General features: G+C 38.5%; 1 protein-coding gene across 1 annotated transcript in view; it reads right to left on the reverse strand.

The window, feature by feature from the left end:
• Nucleotides 1-23,481, reverse strand: part of CD109 (CD109 molecule) — a gene marked incomplete at its 5' end in the record, with an annotated part of 70,785 nt that overhangs the window by 42,537 nt on the left and 4,767 nt on the right. The window contains 5 exons of the mRNA XM_083856898.1: nt 2,146-2,230; nt 2,724-2,763; nt 9,310-9,435; nt 9,568-9,798; nt 13,513-13,541. Coding sequence (XP_083713024.1) covers nt 2,146-2,230; nt 2,724-2,763; nt 9,310-9,435; nt 9,568-9,798; nt 13,513-13,541 — 511 coding nt within the window. The remainder of the gene's footprint in view (nt 1-2,145; nt 2,231-2,723; nt 2,764-9,309; nt 9,436-9,567; nt 9,799-13,512; nt 13,542-23,481) is intronic.

A 23,481-nucleotide genomic window follows, 5' to 3' on the forward strand; every position in this document is an offset into this window, starting at 1 on the left:
TTTGAAACGTGGAGTTCACATACTGAGACCAGTTTATCAACCCTAAGCTGGAAGCCCAAAATCTGGAGAAGATACACGGTGCTGCTCTTTCCACTACACAAGCTTTACAAACCTATTAAAATTATTATGGGCTGTATGATGTACAAAAGTTAACTATACTAAGCTAAAAGTAAGTTATTGAACAGAACACTGATGTAGCTTCATAACTAATATGCAGTAGAGTTAAAAGGGGATGTGGGAAGTGTAAGTATTTTGCTTACCAAATACTGCTAACACAAAATGAGATATCTCATTTTTGATATTTGGTAATAATTATTACTACTCATTTAGTAATCACAGTCTCAAGAAATCATTGCAAACAATGTCCAGCTGTGGCAAATCTGAAAACTGTAACATACTCCCTTCTTAGGATGACGGTAGCAACCTCCAGTCACTAAGCAGCAATACAATAAAATTTTGTATAAATGTTTCCGAGTCATACTTAATAGAAACCATGACATTATCAGATTGAGACAGAGAAGTGAAGGCAGGGAGGAATGACATGGGGACAGACAGAACACCTAAAATCATTCTCAGCAGTAATACAGGTGTGATAAGATTAAAGTACTTTAAATCATTATGTAACCATTTAATATCAAAGCTGAAAAGCAGATAGAAAGAAAAATCAAACAGCATAGTAACAGGAATAACTCTGATAACACTGTGTTGCATTTGAACTCAGTCTAAGCAGACCTAATTAAAGTAATAAGCTGCCATTAACCTTGAAATTATACTGCCATTGGGCAGCACCCCTGTACTTAACTTGATCTAATAATAATAAGAAGAAAATGGGGTTTATGACATTTACAAGCTGTATAAAGAGACATTATGTCTATAAAAACAGTCACCAGGAATGAAGTCATTCTCTATAAATAATTACAATGTATCAGTAAAACTCTGTCACTGTTAGGATTCAACATCAGATGGTTGACTGGTGTCTAAGTATGAATTTATTTCAGCAAGCAGGTACACTTTCAAACACCTTATAGTATAGCAAATGAAAGAGTCAAGCATTCTGGGGAAGACCAAAACAGTTTAAGAAACCAAGTATTAACTAGCATATAATAAACTCCAAAAGCAAAGTAGGTGGAGGGGAAAAAGCGAGGAAATTTTTTTTTAAATCGCCACTTTAAGAGATTCACAGAATCACAGAATGACTTGAGATGGAAGGGATCTTAAGGGTCATATAGTTCTAATCCCCCTGCCATGTACAGGGATGCCACCTTCTAGATCAGGTTGCTTAGGGCCCCATCCAACCTGACATTGGTAATTTATAATATCAGGTTGCATGGACTCTAAAGAATGAAGTGTTTCCTCAAAGTCCAAACATTTAATTTAAATAGCTTGCTAAACAATGATTTCTGCATTTCACCTGCAAACAGAGTGCTTCTTCAGAAGGTATTTTAAGGCATCAGAGAACTTACAAAAGACTCTTTATTTCAGTCTTCTTGGATGATCTATCAGGTAGCTCTATCTGGCTCTCATCTTCAAAAATAAAATTAATTTATCAGATTAATGTGTATTTGTCTAAATATTTGCTCATCTGAAAAATAAAGAATTATTTACAGAGGAGACTACACTGAAACCTCCTCTGAATTTCTCAAGAGCTTTTAATTTTTCACCTGTTTACTGCTATAGGTATTATGACAAACCTATACTTGAAATCCTCAATGCTGATTTACTGGAACAAGGAGAACGTTCATAGAAGTTTGCCTAATTTTCCATGTTGTCTAATAAAATACAGCTATTCTACCTACAGACCTTTATGCTGTAAATTGGAGAGTACCATAAAAGAACTATAAGAACAAAGAAAAGCATCAAAATACATATTACAAGCAAGAAACTTGAGAAATTTTCAAATAAGGTAACTGAAAATGTATAGCTATAGTCTAGAAGTATGTTTACCAGACCAAAAGAACTTACTAGAAGTCTGAAAATCTACTGAATCTTGTTACAACAAAATCCAGTAACTAGAAACGGATACTAGTCAACTAATTTTGAATAGACAGGGTTTTATTAGCATTCCACATATAAGTTTTTGACACTTAGAGACCCACAAAAGTTTCTTAAGAGTTAGGATGACAACAATATCAGTGATTTACTTACTTTGCAGAGACAACACCAGTTACATCTTCATCTCTCAAAGAGTAGTATAAGGGTGTTGTGATCATGACATCAAATTTTGGTAAAACTAAAATAATAAAAAAAAAATACAAGAAGCATTAAATTCACAGAAGGAATATTTCTTTTTTAAGTAACAAGGGTAGAACATGCAATTTGATAAAGACTACTAGTTTCCTAATATAAGGTAAGATGTATTTTTAACCCAATCCCCAGACTACGACTTTTTGTTAAAAGGAGAGAAAAGCATCAGACAAATAGCCTGCATATCAGCTTGTAAGACTGAAATATAAAACATTTACTTTATTCAGCTTTTAAAGAATCATCAGCAAGCTTCACAACCAGATACTATATAGATATTTTGGCATCATTAAAACTACCAAAGATAAACAGGGCAGCGGATAAGATGGTATTTTTGTCAGTCTCAGAGAAGCCAAAGATTGGGAAATTAAACTTTCTGTGAGTATTTAAAATGCTCATGTCAGAAAAGGGAAGCTAGTATAAATTAATGGAGAATCACTACTGATTTTCATCACTACTAAATGCCCTTAAATAACACTTACCATATTCCATCACTTTAAATCTTTGATAATGAACTTGACCCTATTGAAAAAGATTCATATGAGAAAATACATATAATTGCAGTTAAATTAGTAAGTTTAACACACCTTCTTGGCCACATCCCACCCATATTCAAGTTAAACTACAATTTCTGACATGGTATGATTTTAAATCATGGCTCAATCACTATGAGCTGCTGTGGAGACCAGTATTATATATTTGCAAAACACAAGGACACAGAAGTTAATGTGAAGCAGACTCTAAGTATTATCATGAACAGCTTGTGCAGCTTCAGTCTGCAGACATCTACATATGCCTGGTTTCTGTACTAAAAAAAAAAAAAAAAAAAAAAAAAAAAAAAAAAAAAAAATTGAATACCTGAGCTAGCTGGCATAAAACTACCTAGTGTAAGTAGTCACAGTCATCATGATAAACCATGACTAACATACCAGCATCATCTTTGCTACCACATCTGAAATTAACTTCTACAAACAGGAAGCTCCTACAGGGTCTATCTAGTGGATGAGACTATTTCATAACCTTGTATAATCTTATGATTCTGCATTTACTCAAAAGGTGGCTGCAGTTTTGTTACAGTCTACAGCCATACTTACTTCAGCAGAGATACCCTTGTGTTGTATCTTCTTGTCTCAGCTATATTGTTACTTAAAATCAGGGAGAGAAATAAACTAATGTGCTGTTACTTGTGTTCTCTTCTAGTTTCCTATTTTTCTAAATTTTTCACTTATTTCCTGATTTCCTTCAGGAGGGATATGGATAACCAATTGTCAGGTGGCATCAAGATGTAACAGATAGGAATGACTGTAGCAAGAGAGGGCAAACTGATAACTCCTATGGCAAAAACCCTAGGACCAGGATCTAAACTGGAAACACCTATAAATTTTTGTTACCTGATCAACAACTTTGCAAGTTAAGCATCTCAGACCAAGCCCTTTATATATATATATTTACACATTTCCTAGCAAAATACTCCTATCAAAGTAAAAATCAGATTGCTGCTGATTTCATGATTAAGTCACTGATCATCAAAATAACTGCCGTATTTATATTACTAGGTTTGAAAATATACATGCAGAATCAGCTATTTTCACAACATTTGTGCAACTCATAATATTTGCAACACAAAATGCTACAGCATTGACATGCATAAATCAGTCCACAATCAGATTACTATCAGGTAGTCTTAGGAACACATATGTCAGGGAAATGACCTGTAGTGAATTCATCTCACACCTCGCTCTCTGTATTGCTTTTATTTCCAACACTAAGTACATATGAGACCCTTGCCATAAAGCAAACCCTGAACAAAATGTTACCCCAGAAACACTGATAAAAGTATCTCCCTTGAAAATAAAATATTGTTTCCCATTATCTTAGAAGGAAAAAAAAAAAAAAAAAAAAAAAAAAAAAAAAAAAAAAAAAAAAACACACCACCAATTAAAAACTAAGGTAACTCTAAGTAGTAGAACACAGAGATTACAGTGAGACTAGTACCCCTGGCAGCATCTTCTCTGAGATGACAAGCTTTGTGACAGAAATCAAGCCATGCTTCATAGTTCAGGGAAAAGCAAAGACCCTACTTGGTCATCTTGATGATGTGAATACCAAGCCAGATTTTCCACTATCACATTTTTCACCCAAGCTGGTCTGAAGTAGGACACATTACAGCACTTCAACCACTCTATCATTTTAATTCATCAGGGCAAAGCTGTCTCTGGCAAATATTGTTCAAATACACCAAAGTGGAAGTTGTTAAACCAGTTTCCAGGTATAGTGGCTTTTGAGACAAGTAGTTAGTCGGTCAGTTATACATGCACAACCCAAGAGATTTTTAGGAGTTTTAAGACAGGAAAACAACACCATGCCCATTCTACTTTTTCCAGAGCTGCTTTATTCTAGTACTCTTTTTGTCTCCCATGCCTTCTCCTGCTTAAGTACATTCACCCTTCCAGACTAACAACATTTTGCTCTAAATCAGCATTTCTTAAACTGCAGAACACCTACTGCATTCTGTGCCAATCACCCAGAGTAAGAAAACAGTGCCAAAAAGAGATCCATATAAGTGTTCTGGAATGATGAGGATGAGCCCTTCTACAGGGGAGCCTGAGATGCCGTGTATCCTGACATCCAAGAATTGCTAATAACTACAGGCTAGATTCTGCTGTGATGAACCCTCCTGTTTTAATTCACTGGGTCTGATCCAACAAAAGTGAGGTCACAGGAGCTGCTTCCCACAGATTTTTTTTCTTCTTTGGCAACCAAAAGTCCCTGAAATGAATCTGGTCTGGGTCCGTTTTCTTACTTGTTTCTGACATTGACATGTACTGCTGTTAGAGCACAGGAAAAGACTCTGGGCGTCTTTCTGGCTTTGCCCTGGAAAAGCACAGTGCTGGCACCGGCTGCATTCCTGGGGCTACCTCATTGTCTCACAGGCCTGTCAGAAGCACTCTTCCACTTTGGCTTTGCAGCTAAATAAACCAGATTTTTGTCTAGACAGAACTAACAGAAGCACTTCATGATCACTTCCATGCTTTGTTTTCACATGCAAGAAACAAACTCCGAAATGAAATGCTGATCAGACTCAATAGCGCAGTCTCAAGAAACTAGTCAGAGTCCCACCAGTATCATCACTATTTACACTAACAGATCCTGATTGAATATCTGTGCACATTTGTAAACTACTGAATACTTGGGCAATGCCAAAGGCTTTATGTACAGTCTGATTTTGAAGAACTGTGACACATTTTTAAGCAATTACACATACAACATTAAACTTAATGCATCAAATGTGAAATCCGTAACTGACCTAGCAGTAAAACATGAGAGAATTTGCTGTGGATATGCTGCAACATACATTAAACCTCAAAAGCTAAAAAATTCAACATGTAAAGTGTATAATCATTCCAGCTGATTGTGAAAGTTTGCTTTATAGTGGAAGTTTTAAAATAAAAGTAATAGTCTTAAAATATTTTGGAAAGCCCTTGTTGCACCTGAAACATAGTAATGTTTCCTCAATATTTGATCATAGATTTATACATAACAACTTTTATAAATTAGACCACAAAATGCCATTTAACTAGAAACAATTTCTGGTTGGAGGTGCATGCTACTAAAACTCAGCAACTAGAAGTCTTTCAGCAACAGGAAATATAAGATATCCAACTAAAATACAAGGTAGAGACTTGAAAACCAGACTGTAATTACTCTGTCTTGAGTTTCCTGGAACAGCTGTACTAACACCTGAACTTTTATTAAAAATACTACAGGATGTTTAACAGCAGCAAGCAGCCAAAACCTGATTTAAAACAGGATTCAGAGGCAGCACTTCCAAAAATCAAGACTCAGTACACTTGGAAAATGATCTGTAATCACAAGAAGGGAAATGTTACTTAATCACTTAACAATTTAAAGCCAAGAGGAAAATTGAGAAGGAAAGAGTGGCTACTTCACTAGAAAGTCCAGGTCATGGCATCAGGATAGCTAAGTCATGCATGGATCAGTCTGGATTTGCCATATGAAGATGTTCCTAAAGCCTCAACAGATCCATAAGCTGCAATGGATGCCATGAAGAGCCAGAGCTGGCAGTACTGGTTAAGGATAGGAAGACATATCTATTAAAAATCCTAGTCATATACTAAGTCTTCCTTAGCAGTAAATCTAAGTTCTCAGTGACCTCTGCTATCAGGAAGAGTGGTGAATCGATGCAACTTTATACATGACACAATAAAACCTACACCTCCCTTGAACAGCAGAACTACTGCAGAAGACAGAGGAATATCCAGCTGGAACGTAAGAATATCCATCAGGAGTGATCTAGTCACTCACTAACTTCCACTGAACACCAGCTGAATCTCCACTATATCACCAACTATATAACCCTACACACCTCAATGTTCAAACTCAATCCCCTCCCATACGATCTTGTATTTCACAGCATAAACTCCCTTGAAATCAAGAGAATAAAGAAGAGTTTCCCAACAGAAAAGTTCTTTTCCTTCATTGTGCAAGGTGTCTTGTGGGTTTCATTAATCCAAAGGTTGACATACTTTCAGAAAATTAAGTGTGTGAGCCAGCACACTAGACAGACCTAATCTAGTAATGTGAATATTGCAATAGCCACTTAATGTATCTTGCATATGATACCCTTATCCAATAAAGATGCTGTGCAGGCACATGCTGAAGAAATAACGCATAATGCTTTGTCATTATACTCAACATAGAATTTGAGAATTAAAGCACAGGAAGTGTAAACAAAAAAGGGCCTGAAAGTAAACATAAGTATTTCTGTGTGGGACTTGGGGTTGCTGTTCCATTCCCAAAGGATAAGCACTGTAAGAACAGACAGTTTTTTCTCGACACCAAGGTCTGAAAGTTAAAAATTATTTTAAAAATTACATTATACTCTTCTTTTTCTCCTCTATTAAAAATTTCAATTCAATTTTAAATGTCAAATGGAACTGTTTTGTCTTTTATCAAAAGTTTGGTTCCTTTGTATTCAGCTACTCCAGCAATCTGTGTTGCTGGAATGCAATATCCAAAAAGACAAACATGAAGTAATAGACAACACCAAGTGAACTGCATCAGCCAGGGCAGCCAGGAGTGACACTGTGTCTCAAGCTGACACCTGAGGCTTTTTTAACTATCAGTTCTCAATAGAGTGTACTGTGAATTTGTCCAGACATTTTTGATCCCACCTAAATTTTCAGTATTCACAACAATTGCTAGTCCTATGCTCTGCAGTTCAGTTATGATGTTTCAGTCATTTTGAAATCACTCTCTACCTCCTTTACCCGATGCCCTTTAGCTATATGTTGAAATAGACAGAACAAAACATTCCTTATTTACTTTCTCCTTGTTACTCATGATTTGAGAGACATTCCCACTCTGACATATATTTTCCAAGATCATTAATCTTCTGTAGAACAGCTAAAATTAAGAATACTATCAACTACACTCTATTAAGATTTCACTTCACTTTTCTCACAGATGTTTCATTCACCCAGATGAATTTACAAGGCATTTTTCTTTCAATTTTATAATTTTTTTTTTCTTTTTGGTTTTGTTTCAGGAGGGAGTGGCACTCATTCAGATCCTGAAAACAGCTGCCACAATTCCTTCATCAATTATCTCCTAATTTCAGCATTACTCAAGCCTTCGCAGAAAGCCCAAGCAACATTTCAAAAACACTGTTTGGCTTGGCATGTGATCTGTTGAAGGAGCCCACCACTGCCACCAACCAGCCTTTGTTTCCATGTCTGAGCCACACTTCCCCAACTGCTGAAAAGCACCTACAATAGCTGTGAGTGGGCATGGCTTGTCAGCTGGATCAGTGAGCTGGTCCAATCTAGGCAAAGAAAAACACACAGATGCTTTTCAGTTTGGGTCACTTCCCCACTGCACTTTAGATCTCAGCCCGACTACAGCTGCTTCAGCCTGACTGAGAGGCTACTGAACAGCAGTCAGGGGATGGGAAGGAGCAGCAGAGCACAGGGAGGAGTGCAGGAACAACTTCATACATTTTTCCCAACACGGAGAACAAGAGCAACAACTCCACACCCACATGACGAAGCGTTTGAAAAATCCAGCCCTGACACTCACTCAGTTGAGCACCACCCTCACATACCTAAGCCTATAGAAACCTATCAGACATGTAACTGGTACTGGCAAATGTTACTCCCGAATAATACATGATCATGTGAGTTTTTCCACTTTCTACCCATCATCTCCCTCATTACGTAACATTAAGCAGTCCTGTTTACACTTGCTAAATGTCCCTGAACAGCCACTGCAAGCCAAATAGGAAATGCAGTTCCCAAATTATAGGTATTTAAAAGCAGGCTGAATAACCCTAACACACAAAGTTTTGAACAGCTAAACCTCCAGCTATTTTTGAAACATGTTCCATGTGTATGAGGAGTGTAACAGCTTGAAGGATTGGCCTGAGAGAACTACTACCAATAGCAACACAACACGCAACACAGACTCCTCCAGTTTTGTTTTGCAATAGTTCTGTATTACTAATCATCCTTTCTATTTTACAAAGTTATTTTTTCCTCAGTAACTCATCAGTCATTGTGAGTTGCTGAAACACACCTAAAACTAGGCAAAGATCTGTAAAGAGTCCTGGTTCCTTAACCCTTGAGACACTGACTGGCTGCACAGCGTGGTACAACAAATTTCTGTGTATTTGCTTGCAAAATAAACATAAGGGCATTTCACTTAAAAAGAAAAAAAAACTGTACTCCATGAGATCTTTCTGTTATATTAATATTACAACTCCCCACTTCTTTAATACCATTTTTATTCTGGAATCAAAACACAGACCTTAGGATAAAGTATGTATGTGGGGTTTTGTATCCTTCCCTACAAAACCACATACTATTGAAAATCTTGTGAGATTTGCATATTATCTTTGCATAGTATCTTGCACAATATTTGACACGAGGGGAGGATTTGTTCATCTCATGATCCATGTTTATAACTGGTTTCAGCAACATAAACAAAAATTTTATACACATCTAGCACAAGAAATAAGTCTCTCTGTGCTTTGGCAATGTTAATACTCACATTCACTTCCACCTCTATGGACCAGTCTCCTAGTGGAGGGTTCATTGATAACTGAAATTTTTGGGAAACTACACCCAAATCACCCTGCTCCATCAACCACTGCTGAATCAATTTCTTCCGAGGATCCTAGGAGAAAAGTCAAGCTGCATGTTAAATATGAATGGCCTGGCTAGTAAGATTTAGGTAGCAATATATATCACAAATTTGGAACATTATGACACATTCTAACATTCTAAATATGTTCCTGTGGATACTTACTCGGATATATATATTCAGAGACACTTTGTACGGTTTCAGATCAGGATAGACAGTGACAATCCGGAAGAGCACATCTTGTCCTGGTTTATACACAGCTTTATCAGTCTGGATGAATACAGAGGTGGTCTTGGACGTGTACATCAGGCTGGTACGGTTAGAGAAGATGTGCCGGCCATCAGCACGGCCCTCCACCAGTAATTCATAATTCCCAGAAGGACTGTTCAGAGGCAGCTTAAAAAGAAATAGTGACTCTTTGTTAGGTATCCTTCAGAGGCAGCTTAAAAAGAAATAGTGACTCTTTGTTAGGTATCCTTCAGAGGCAGCTCAAAAAGAAATAGTGACTCTCTGTTAGGTATCCAAAGTATTCTTGAAGACACAATTATTTAAAAAAAATTGACATAAAGAACTAATACATATCTGAACTTGTCAACTTATGTAAATTCTCAAAAAGAGAAAGGGGACTTTATGCATGACTTTAATGTATTATTTCAACAGTTACCAAAAATGCCTTATCAGAGGCATCTTTTCAACACATTTCCATCTAATTTTAAGTAGTAATCAGGTTTTCAACAATATAAGTATCTGTAAGTATATGTGCAATTCACAGTCTTACACATGCATAGATTGTGTTCCCTCTTTTCAGTTATTTAGAAATTCTTTGGTTTGATATAGTGGGCTAATACTTTTTCTCATCACGTTCTGCTAATAAATTTTCCAAAAATAAAATATCTGAAGATGGTACAAGCAAGCAAGATGAGCAGGACAGTGAGAGAACTTTGCACTTGCTTTTTTACAGTCCTTAGCTTTATGTCCTATGGGGTAGAAAAATCAAATACAGAATTTATTTCTCATGAGGTGAGGTACTGCTTTTCAATAGCAACCTCACTGATTTTGTCTCATTTCACCTTCATAATTACAGCACATACTGTGACTCATTTAGAAAGTAAAATAATTATTCTTCCAAAAATATTAAGAAATAAAGGAACAGAAATTTAATATGGTTAACTTATTTTACACATTGAAGACTCCTTCAGTGCTGGCAGAAGAGACAGATATCATCGGCAAGGAAATTCAGACCACATAAGATCAGAGTAATCATGCACGGGTTTCTTCTCTTTCTCTCTCTCTCTCTCTCTGTGTCTTTCCAGCTCACAGAGGAAATCTAGAGCTCGTAATTCAGATGCACCACTTCATTTCCTAAAGTTAGCTGGGAGGAATCCCAGTCCCAGGGGTTGAAAGGCTTAAAGCAGAGATACTGCAGCACACCAGAATTTTACTTGAGCAGAGCCTTCCCAGACCACTGACCCCAGGGACATCCCAGCCCAGATGCTGGCTTCTATGCCGCCACAATGTCTCTTTGAAGAAAGGGAAGGGTTTTAACAGGGTTTTATCATCACACAGCTGATTCCAACAAGCAGCCCTGCTGAAAAGCTTAAGAGTCACATGCTTCTGTTTGGAGTTAAAACTGTAAATCTGGAGTAAAACCTCTGAAGTTAAGACAACTAAAGCAGACAGGCTTGCATTTTTCAGCTTAACATATGGAACTGAAGCACTCCTCTTGCACTGTAATGAAAATTACAGCTGTCAACTCACCAGGCAGAGTGCTTCCAAAGTATCCTACTAAGTGTTATAAAGAAAGGCTGTACTGCTGTCAAAGCTCATTTTAACAGTGCACAGTGAAGTAACAGGGATTCACAAACATGGCAAAATGTCACTGGGTGACAGAAGATGCAAATGTCTGTAGAGACATTTACTTCTCTGTGTGTTTACCTATAAAGAGATACCTATAAAGAACCAACTACAATTCCATCCCTCTCTGCTGACTTCCTGTTTTTAAAAACAAGCCAGGAAAAAATAAAAACAAGAGAGAAAAATAAAAAGGCTCTTTTTCACCCATGAGCATGATGACATGGGAAGAAGACATCCCTCATTTAAAATCTGGATTTATAGAATTAAATTTTAGATGCAAAGTTCCACACTGAAACGGATTTTGCTTTTTCTTCAGCTGCAGGTTTTTGTAGACACATTGCCAAGAACATATGATTCACATATTTCAACACCCTCCAAATTTCATGCCAAGTATTCTGTAATATCTTAAATAAGAGGAACAACCTTAGCTACTGCATCTGTCAAATACTACCTTATTATTCATTTATGATTTTACCATTTCTTAAAGAAGTTGCAAGCCCTAAAAAGCACATAGGATTCACTACAAGAAGTCCAGGGCTCATAGTAAGATTTCAAAATCAAAAGGAGGGAAAATAACCTTGTTTTGTTTCATCATTGCAGTGAATTTTACTCTTACAGCATTATTTTAACATGCTTGCAAGTATTGTCTTCGATTTCTTCTTTAAAAATGTAAATCTTCTGTAAATGTCTTTTAGAGATCTCATCTATTTTCCTGTATCCCTTTCCTACCACAAATAACAATAGATAGCATGGGTTCCTCCCTAGATTTTTATACTTGTTATATTTCAAAAGATCTTTCCTTCCCAAACATGGTGACAAAATCGCCTTTCCTGACATAAAGGTCAGAGACAATGAGGTTTGCATTGCCATGGCAGTGTATTAGGACAGCTGCGGTGCCACGTAACCCACCTTCTGTTTCACACATCTATGCCACCAGATACTCTACTAACACAACACTTCCACAATTGCTACAGTATTAGTGACTACCTCAGCCTCACCATCTCCTTCTCTAAAGGGTTGTTTATCAACCCAAATATGAGCAAGGCAGCTTTTAACACTAAGTAGTAGAAACTTGCTGTGAAAATATTTTATCTTAGTCAAAACATCCCAAATGAAAGGTATTACTATCCCCATTTTGGCAGTCCTAACACAAGAGAGAAAAAGGCCATCTCACATACTTCTGACTACACCAACCACCATCTTGAGTACCTCAGACAAAGCAGCTACTGTTTCTTCTGGAAAAGATGAGGCTGAATCCAGAAACGCATTACCCACCTTCTGCTACCAGCAAATTACACTTCAGACAAAACCTAAGTCTACTGTGGCTACACAAACAAACAGAGAATCTTGCAGTTTAAAAATTAGTTATTTTTCATCACTTCAGATAGCAGCGAGAGAGGGAGGAAAGTACCCTGCCTAGTTTTAGGTGTTTGAACATTTTAATTCCTGGCCAGATTATATAAAGAAACTTGTTAATTTTTTTTTTAATGAACAGAATTTTCTATGTTTGCTAATGTGTAATTCATATAGATGCATTTTGACCTAGCAATCTTCATAATGTTGAGCTGCTTATTGTCATTGATTATCCATGTATCAAATACTTCCAGATTATTCAATCAGAGACAGTTTATTTGAGTTCAGAACTTAAACCAACAGGATTAAGGGATACCCAGATGTACGGATGACTTTGGTAAAACTTTTTTCCTGATATAAAGACATAATTCTTTAGATTGGGTTTTCAAGATGAATATCCAGGATGATAAATTCAGGATTCATATACAACACACAATTCAAGATACACTTCTGGGGTTTTTTATGTACTTTCACCGAATATGCATTTCCATAAATCCTCATAAAGATTGTATATAAATATATCTTTATTTTAGTATTTCTCAATTGTTGCTTTGCACATTTTTTTCAGCTATTATTAACCTTCCTGATGTGTCTAAAATACAGATGCAGATATCAGCCAGTAAAAAAAGCCACAAATCAAATTTCTGTTTTCAAGTTTGATGACAGTTTGTGTTGGTGCTGGAAATCAGCTCCCAAGTCCTCTAATTACTTCCAACAAGCTGCAGAGCATTTGATCTGAAAAACCCTTAATTTATTGGTTAGTAAATACAAACTCATCTCAGACTGTGAGAACAACTGGGATCACATGCAAAATGTATCATCAACACCAATGGTAATGGTAAGTCACAGGGAGTCAACATTTTCTTAGGAAGGAAGGAAGGAAGGAAGGGAAAAAATACTTACTACTGGAAGAACAAGAGTCCCAAAGGTATCTGAAGAAAAAAAGAAGAAATACCACACTGTCAGAAATCTGTGAGATTAACTATCATAAACTTACCAAAACATCAACATTATCTTAGAAGAGCAGTGGTCCTCCCTTTACATGGTTGATGGAAGATGTGAGACACCTTTTGCAGAGCTGAAAAAGTATGAACACCAACCTAGAGCAACATAACTTCTCTGGGGCAGTGGGGGCAGTTGTTCATGTTCTCTGCTTGAACATTTTTCTTTACATCCACAGAGACTGAAACACTTTCACAGTCCCTTCAACCCTCTATGCCACCCAAGTTATTATTTTCCATTGATTCTGCAGCCCAGATAAAGACTAAAATTTTTGAAACCATCCATAAGATTTATCACTCTTAAGCAAAGGAGCACCCAGAATTAACATCACAGAATTATGCCACTGTGGGAAAAAGTAACTAACATAATACATTCAGGTTAATATAACTTAGTGCTTTAACTAGTTTAGATAATGTGGCCCTCAAATATTTTTAGAATCCAAATAAATGTCCTGTTAAATTCCTGGATATCATTACATAATAGCCGTTAGTGTCACAGCTCTTATCTTAATTACATCACAAATTATAGAATGGAACAGAACATTCCAGTTGGAAGGGACCTGATCACTTCAGAGCTCACCAAAAGTTAAAGCATGTTATTAATGGCATTGTCCAAAATCCTCTTAAACACTGACAGGTTTCAGACGTCGATTACATCTCTAGGAAACCTGTTCAAGTGGTGGACCACTCTCTCAGTAAAGAAATGCTTCGTACTGTCCAGCCTGAAGCTCCCCTGCCACAGCTCTCAAGCATTCCCACACCTCCTACCACTGGATACCAGGCAGAAGAGATCACATATCTGTCTCCACTTCCCCTCTGCAGAAAGCTGGGATAGCAATGGGAGTGTCCCTCAGCCAGACTAGAGAAACCAAAAGCCTTTAGCTGCTCCTCACAGGATATGCCTCTGAGCCCTCCCTAGATGCACTGAAGGACCTTCTAAACTGTGGGGCCCAGAAGTGCACAGAGTACTCAAGGCGAGGCAGCAACAAAGCTGAATGAAGTGGGATAATCACCTCTCTTGATTGGCTGGTGATGCTGTGCTTGATGCACCCCTCAAGTATGTGGTTCCCCCTTTTGGCTGCCAAGGCACACTGCTGACTCGTATTTGTATTTCTATTCAGCTTTTTGTATCTCTTAAAAACCTATGGATTTATACCTATCTTTTACTCAACTATTTCAAAGAGCAAGAAAAAAAACAAACTATTTATTCATTTATTTATCTCCTTTTTGATCCTGGACCTAAAGTCATTCCAAAATGAAGCAATTGCTTGACGTCTGAACTTCAATAAATGTAAGTTTTAGAAGACAATGAATGCTTTCCTTTGACAATAGCAAACAGATGGAATCTCAATGAACTGAATACAGGTTGTCCTGACTGCTGCCAGAGCACTAAAGGAAAAACACTATCCAGAATGTATCATTCATTCAAATTATAAACTGGGTTAATCTAAATGACTCACATCCCACAAATTAAGTCTGTGGGTAGCACACTCCAGTACTTCATTGTGGTATTCAAAACCTTAACAATAATGGGCAGTACTGGGCCTAAGGAACACAGTTCTTTCCGCAACATGTTCACATTGCTGTTAAACCTACATTTTTTTTCATATCATCCCTCTCTCCACTTGAGAAGCATCTCTTGCAGTCATTAACTCCGAGCAACCCCACTGGCCTTTGAGGTTTCCCAGACAGAAGTGTCTGGAAAAACACTTTTCTCAGTAGCCAGTGGAGAGGACAAACTGCCCCAATTCACAGTGGTGGGGAGCCCCCACACTTGGCCAAGGTTGCTTGGCACACAGGAGAGGCATTACAAAGTCCTGCAGAGCACCTGATCCATTGGCAATGTAAATACCCCTAGATGCACTGATATATTTATTCCCAACATCTACCCAAACAACCCCATGCTCAAACAATTGCACCAAGAGACATAATTTTAGCTAAAGGAAACTTATATACATCTTCCTAACTCAAGACAGAGTGAGCTACCATTAAGTCAGAAGAATTTTTCTTAGGGCATTATATTTAACTGTAGAGGGAGCAAGATACATGGTAACTAGCAACAGAGATGGTACAAAGTTGCCTCCTGAAATTTCTCACAATTATATACTAAAACCCTAACCCTTCTCTTGTTTCTTTCCCTCTGTGAAATAAGGCTGTGCTAAAGCTGGGGTCTGTACAACCATAACCCATAATACTAGAGGGAAAAAAATAACTTTTGTCACAGCTGATAATTAGTTATTAACAAGGAATAGAAACCATTTACCACATGTGTCGAAGTAGTTATGCACATGGTTAAATTTTGCTATGCTAGCTTTAATCTAATCCACACAGCTAATTACAGCAATGGCTACAGGAGTGACTTCAGTGACTGGGAGACATCAAGCACGTATCTGATATTCGTACCATGGCCCACACCACAGGCTTTCTATTTCCATCTTTACCTGTCAGTGTAAACACACTGGTACCCACACACCACAAGGGCAGAGTGACGAAGGGAACCACTGCACACAGTCCTGTGCAGCATCCACCAGCTTGCAAAGCAGCCTTAACAGGGCAGGCACTTCAAAGCTCTCTCATCAGGGCAGCACCTGCTTGCCTCCATCTGTTTTGAGAACAAGTGACATGCAAAAGTCCAGAAATCTTATGGCAGTGTTTCTTTCCTGTTCCCAAGCCTGGGAGATCTAACATCAGGTCTGAGCTAGGTAAAAATGTAATGCAGATGGGGAAAGACTTGGGGAGGAGAGAGATTTATATCACAGTTGCGAGTTGCATTTGTGCAACTTAGAAAGGATTTACCTTCTGAGGCAGTGCTAGGGAGCCACAGCCTCCCCGGCTGCTGTGATAAAGCCCAGAGTGCTGTCTAATTCCCAGCCAGTGAGAATCATTAGAGGCTCCAGGGCATGAGGTAATCTTCCAATTAATGCCACTAGGTAATTATTTTGCTAGGAACTGAGCAGCCTGGGCAGATCTGAAATTCTTTAGCATTGCATTGGATTCTCCTGTCATGCAAGATTTTCCCATGTTCTCAGAGACTATCAAGCTGCAGTCAACTCCAAGGAGCTCTACTCAACTATGCCTAGAGATGACTTTGGATGCGCTCAAGCAAGAGCTATTAGGCAAAATGTTTCCTTTATGTCAATGCTGAATAGCAGAAATTCACCAATTCTTCTGTTCACTTGATGAATTAAAGTTATATTTAATCACAAAGAAATTTCAGGTTTATAAGGAATTAACCATGGTCCAACAGCTAGCATGTATCACTGCTCTGCTGCAAGCCCTCCTATTGTGCAGCTGACTTTTGCCCAAATGCAGCATGTAGCACTTTCAGGAGATCAGTCAAGTCTGGCATCTACCATCCCCAGAAATGGCAACAGTCTTCTGTCTTCTTCAACACATCCCTGCAAAGAACCCCTTCAGTTATGAAATACAGGTAACTAACTCCAGGCAGAAGAAGTAGGTTTAGAAAGGAGCCCAGAACACCTAAACCACCTACACTAAGCACTGCAAACCACAGAACACTTCCTCCTGACTCATTCCATCTGCTCTCTGCAGCAGCAGTCACCAGCACAACTGGAGTGACACAGCAGGGAACAAGCAGACGAGAGTACCGGTCCCTGCTACCTCAAGAGATTAGTTAGGAAATACTTCCAGCTGGGAATCATGACTTTGTTCTAGGGGGAGACATGAAAAATTCAGCAGACTGCTCCAGATTAATCTCAAAGGAAAACTAACTACCAAAATTCCCAACAGAAGTTGCATGAGCCTTCAAGAAAAAAATATCTCTCCTCATCATTGGCAAAAATATTTCTTTCACAGAATTCCTGAGGCTTGTACTATACTCATTCAATAACTACTGCAATGAGAAAATAGAAGGAAATAGAGTGGAAATAAATGCCACACTGTCCTGCCCCCTTTTCCTCAGAATCCTTGGCATTTAGGATTGTCCAGCAGAAGAGAAATCGAAGACAAATGTGGGAGAGACATGTCAGCAGTATATTAAAGTATTTTTCTACTCTGCCATTTTTTGTCAGTCTAATAGTATTATTATCAATAAAGCAAGTACAAAAAATTCTACATAAATACATGCATGTTTTTTTTAGACTTATGGAGACCCACACAAACAATGGCATCTTAAATTCTTCCCACTGCATGGGCCTGACTCAAATCCAGAAACTTATGCCACCCATTCTTGAGATGACACCACTAGGACTAGTCATAATGTTTCAGCTTCCACCCCTAAAAAAGGACAGAGGTTCTAGAAAAATTACTGTATGGCTTGGGACAGTGAACTAGAGCTTGTGACAATATATATCAGTAAAGCAGCACTTCAGCCTCTAATTTACATGAAATCAGCACTGATGCTATATTCTAACTCATGTGGCAGGTATTGCTACAAACAGATTTTCTTACTTAAACTTTTCTACCTATGTCCTCAATCCCTCTTACTAATGTGTAAGAATAGAAAAAATATAACTGGAATCACTACAGAATGATTTACTGAAATTATGCCACATCTTTGCTCTGGCAGCTGTGTTCATATATCCATGCTTAAGAAACGTTTACAGAAAAACATTTTTTTTGCAGTGGCAAGTGGAGTTATTTTCTATGGCTGAATCAATTTCAAAAACTCACATAATATAAATAAAAATTAGTGTTCTTCAGTGCCCTTCCAGGTTTTTATTGCCATCCAAAATATATACTATTTTTGGGGTACGGGGGGGAGGAAAAAAAAAAAAAATAAGCAATAATACCAAGGTCTAAGCTGTCCAGGAATTGAAAAACACTTATTCTTCAAAGAAGACCTACAAATCTGTTGACTTCACAGTTTGCTTTAAATATGTTACACTCCTCATCTATTATGCTAAAGTTATCACCCAAATTAGCACTGATTATTTACACAAATAGCCTAAAATACAAAGCTTAAGCCACTGCTGTTAAGTTATAGCTCGGTTTGGCCGGGATGACAGAAGGAGGGGGAATACAGCACTCACACAACAGCGATTGCCAGGGAACGTCAGCATTCGGGCTGGCATCCAAAGCCAAATGAGGCCAACAGGCCTGTAGCAAGGGGTAGAATTTGCTCCAAAAAGCCTCCTAAACCCAGCACTACACTTCCCTCCACAGCTGCTTCCTACCCTCCTCCCTATCTCCTCCACCCCTTATCCTTTTCAGTTGGTTTTGGAGACCTGGAGGCTAAAAGCACTCAGAAATTATAGAGGAGAGAGAGGCAAAGTAGCAGTGCTGCCTATGGAAAAAGATGTAAGGGGACAGGAGGAATAATCTAAACTGAACCAAAGTTTATCACCTAAGGGTCTGGTCAAAAGACAGGGCACCACAGCCCTGGAGGATAGAAGAAAGGCAGAATGCACAGATGCTTTTGTGATTAAAGTTACATTTTACCAAACTCTCCAGTTGCTATCAAGTTCTAGCTTCAGTCTGCAATGGGAAGTGTAGGGATATATTCCTGACAGCTAGGGAAAAACCCTTCTCCACCCTAAATACAAAAGTTTTTCCCTAATCTCCATGATCAGAAGAGTAGCAGAAAACAAACCATAGCACATCCAGAAACACTCTTTGCCAGGACAGAACAGATGCAGATTTACCAGAAGGTCTGAATGGAAGAGGCACTGTCCTCCCTCTTCTCTGCCCCTCGACCACAACATTCTCTGTGTCTTTCTACCTTACATGGCAAAGGAGTCATGGTATCCCTCTGCTTGTCCCTTCTACTGATTCAGACATTCTTCCCTCATCAGCATTGTCAGACCTACCCTTGAGGAAAACCACCATCTCCCACCCTCTCAGACCAACAGATGCTGCTGATGGCTGGGCACCTCTTCCCTTGCCCTGCCACATCCATGATCCCTTTGCCAAGCAAGTAGCATGTTTCCTGCTGACTGGTCCTTTTCAGACTTAAAGCATAATTCAGACATTTAATTCTTCACTCAATCTTCTAGAGTCAACCAACAAACTCCATGGATTATACTATTGTAACCACTTACAGCTGAGTAGCCAGAGACCAGCCAGTTGCAAGAACACAATACTTAGAGAACACTCTCTGGTTTATCTAAGACACTGCACACTGGGTAGGAAAACAGAACAGCTTCATATTTCCAAAACTAAATAATCTTTTTAATCAGAGACTTTCTGAGAGCTATCCGGGCACTATCACTGCTTAAACTCAAGTACAGCCTCTTTTCAGCTTTTTCCCAAGAGACACCTAAGAGCCCTGGACTTCTTATGCGTATGATATTACCACTGCCATACCATACCATTCTGCCATGACTTATAAATTTACAGCTCTTAGCGAGGCAATTTTTGAATACTACACAAGTAACTTTCTTGACATCAGACCCAGTCTGTGAAACTGTACAGACAATTCAGAATAATTTCAGACTTAAGCCATTTACACAAGTAAATGCAAAATGCACTTCACCCCCTCAGTGACTATATACAAACACACAAACTCACACAGATCTCCAAATCCTGCTTTCAAGGCACTACCGGCCACCATTACTATCCATTCTGATGTCCACAAAATAAACACAGACAAAGCCACTACCGAGGCAATTTAAAGCAGCTACAGTTTTTATTCCAACTTAAAACATAGGAAAATCACATTAGGACAAAATACAGCTAAGCCTGTATATGCCAGACATTTGGCAGTATTAACACCACCCTCATCACATCAATTGCTGTAACTGGAGCAAAATTTCAAAGTCAAGTCACCTCTCAAACTCATTCACTGCAAATAGCGCATTCAGAATCCACTGAAATTTCTGCTTAGAGGGAATGAAAAAAGAATCTCACTGTTCTCATGTTGGTTTTCTTCCATTTTCTGGAACATAATCAAAGTCTGTGATGACAAACCCACATCATTTTTCTGAGGCAATAAAATTATTTGAATATATAAAAATAATACCAGAGACTTCCTTCATCAGTAAATAAAGGCAATGTAAATCCCTAACCATACAAAATAAGCACCTGGACCTCACAGCCATACCTCCAGGAAGCTGAAGAAGTGGTCTGTCACTATAACCATATTTTCCATGCACATACTTATTTGGATTGCAGTGAATCTAGGTGAACCAGCATCATCTCTTGATGCATGCTATTCAATCTCTGCTGACAGGATCTCAACTCTGGCTTCATAAACAGGTAGTCATGGATAGCACAACATGGAAACCAGCAACACTTCCGGTGCTTACAGTCATAAGGGTCTCATGAGAAGTCACTCCTGTATGCCTGGAAACTCATGAATTTCCCAACTGCTTTCTGCCTCCACAGGTATTTCTGCAACTCAATACTTGAGCTTGGATCTCCTTCTAACTAGACACCACTGAGGACATCACCTTAGACCCATCTACTGTTAGCTCCCACCCTTTTCTCTTTAAAGCTACTTTAACGTACCTAATAGGACATACCAGGTGTATAGCACACTTTTCCTGATACTTCACCCCAGTTCCTCCCACATCTCCTCAGATGCTTTCCAAAATGTTGAAGAGACTCCCAGATCAAACCAAAGCCTGCTCAGCCTAAGGTGCCATCTCCAGCAATGGCCAAGGACAGACATCTGAAAAGGGTACATAGTGACCCTTCCTCGGGTACTCTTCCCAACCTATGCAATCTGTGTGTCTTTATACTGGGCCGATCCTTCATGGACTTTTGTCTTGTGTATTTGTGCAATCCTGTTTTCCATCCACAACAACTGGGACATGAAGTTCCACAATTTACTTTCGTGTCATGTGAAGGCCCATGTTCTTCTGTCAGGTTTGAACTTGTCTCCTGGGAGATCTTTCCCTCTGCTTTCCCTGGCATTTCTCCAGTTGGTTCATGGGCTCCATGATGAGTGCCAAAAACCAAGCACAGCATTCCCCAGGATGCCTAATTAGGCTGTGAAGATTACTAGAATACTTTCTCATAGAGTACTTCTGTGTATACCTCTGAGTACAATATTTACCTAATATGAGCACCACATATTATTACTTACAAGCCTTCACCTACTGTTACCTTTAAACCATCACCCCCTTACACACACACACCTCTTTTTCTGCAAGACTGCATCACCTTGTTTTCCATCCAATAAAGGAATGTTCTTTTATTCGCCAACAAAAGCAGAACTGTGCACTAGTTCTAGCAAATGACAGTCTAGTTTTTCCCCTAATCATTTCTGGTATTACCAAAATGAGTTCAAATTTTAATCCTTTCTCTCAGTGTCCTTACCACCCTTTCACTAATCTAATAAACATTGTCCCTTTTTCATTCACATCAGTCATACTGAGCAACGCAGTTTCAGGACAGCTCATTTTCAGTTTGAGAGTGAACCGCTTAGACGTACTTGATGAACACTATTTTTCACCCAGCTACAAACAAATAAAAATTTCACGCTGTCCCTGCTTCCCCACCTGTCTTGTCAGAGTGCCATGCCAGACCATCAAAAGCCTTAGTAAAATTAAAATATAATAAAATCCTTTTTCTTCTCCACCTACAACCCTTGCCAACCCATACTGCAATACATTTTTTGCAGGTTTTCAATCTTCCAGAACTTCTCTGTTCACTCATGCTCTCATAACTTCACTAGCAGATCTTAAATTAATTTCAGTCAATTCCCTACCTATTTTACAGACAATTTTATCAAGCCTAAACACCTACTTGATGAAAGTACTCTTTAAACTGTTCCTCCCCTTTTGTATCTTAATTCTTAAGCCTTTTCCATGACAGTTCATTGATCTTAGTGAAGATTAAGCACCTACTGCCTCTCAGCATCATTAATCATTAGAGTAGCAAGCCACAGAAGTAGCAACCCTTCTCATCAGAGTAGCAAGCCACATCCTTTGCTAACTTTCTTGCCATCAATATGGCATTTAATAACCCTGCCTTACTATCCTTCACATTCTTCCCTACTGCTGGTTTGGCATTACCAATTTTGTCCTCCATTACTCATGCTACTTCTTTAAGTTCCTTTGTAATCTGATCTCATCTACAGTTTCTACGTACAGTTTTCCTTCTTTCCGTTGTTTTTTTGGCCAGTTTAGATAGTGTTTAGTTACTTCATTTCTTACCTCTCTGTTCTGTTAATGTACATTTATCTTCTTAGTATGAATCCCTCAGGAATTTTCACCCTTCATTTCCCTTCTTGTTTCTGATAGCATGTTAACTACCAATTCTTGTTTATTGTCATCAGTTCTTTTTTCCCTAATTCACAGCCTTTAGTTTGTCCTTTTCTCTCCTCCTTTTCCTAAAAGCTGAAAAGTCCCTCCAGTTCACAGTGGCAACAGGGAACTGCACACTGGGACATGTAATATTCCCTTGTCTGTATGAGTTACCCCACTTGTCTGCATTTCTGTTTTATCCCATCCTCTGAAGGTACTGTGAAACAGCCTGTAGTGCTCAGTCTGTCACACCCTCCTTGACTGGATATCAACAAAGACCATACTGACCAGAAAAAGTAAAAACACATAAGCTTTGAGTCACAGAAGGATTCTTTCCCTCAAATATCAAACAGCACCCAAACAATAAAATAAAGCTCAAGTACTGCTCCCATTTTTCTGCAAACAATTTCATGGCCTGTCAGCAGGATGGATTCAACAACAGGCACAAAAACCTGTCGGGTTTTGTTCTTTTCTTTCATGTTGTTGGGTTGTTTTCTTTTTTTCTTTTATGTACTCCAGCAATATGAACGTCTATAAGAGGCTTCTTCCCTACTAACTCAGTTGTCTCTGGGCCCAGGTCCAACACCTCCTCCCCAAAAAATATTTCCTTCATTCTGATTTTGCATAGGTGATGTACATGTGCTGACTATTTAATAACTTATTTTTCATAAGGCACAGCTACACATGCTTTTGAATATGGAGGTCATGGATGCAAAATCACT

This window comes from Zosterops lateralis, assembly GCF_965231275.1.
Source record: "Zosterops lateralis genome assembly, chromosome: 3".
Classification (NCBI taxonomy): domain Eukaryota; kingdom Metazoa; phylum Chordata; class Aves; order Passeriformes; family Zosteropidae; genus Zosterops; species Zosterops lateralis.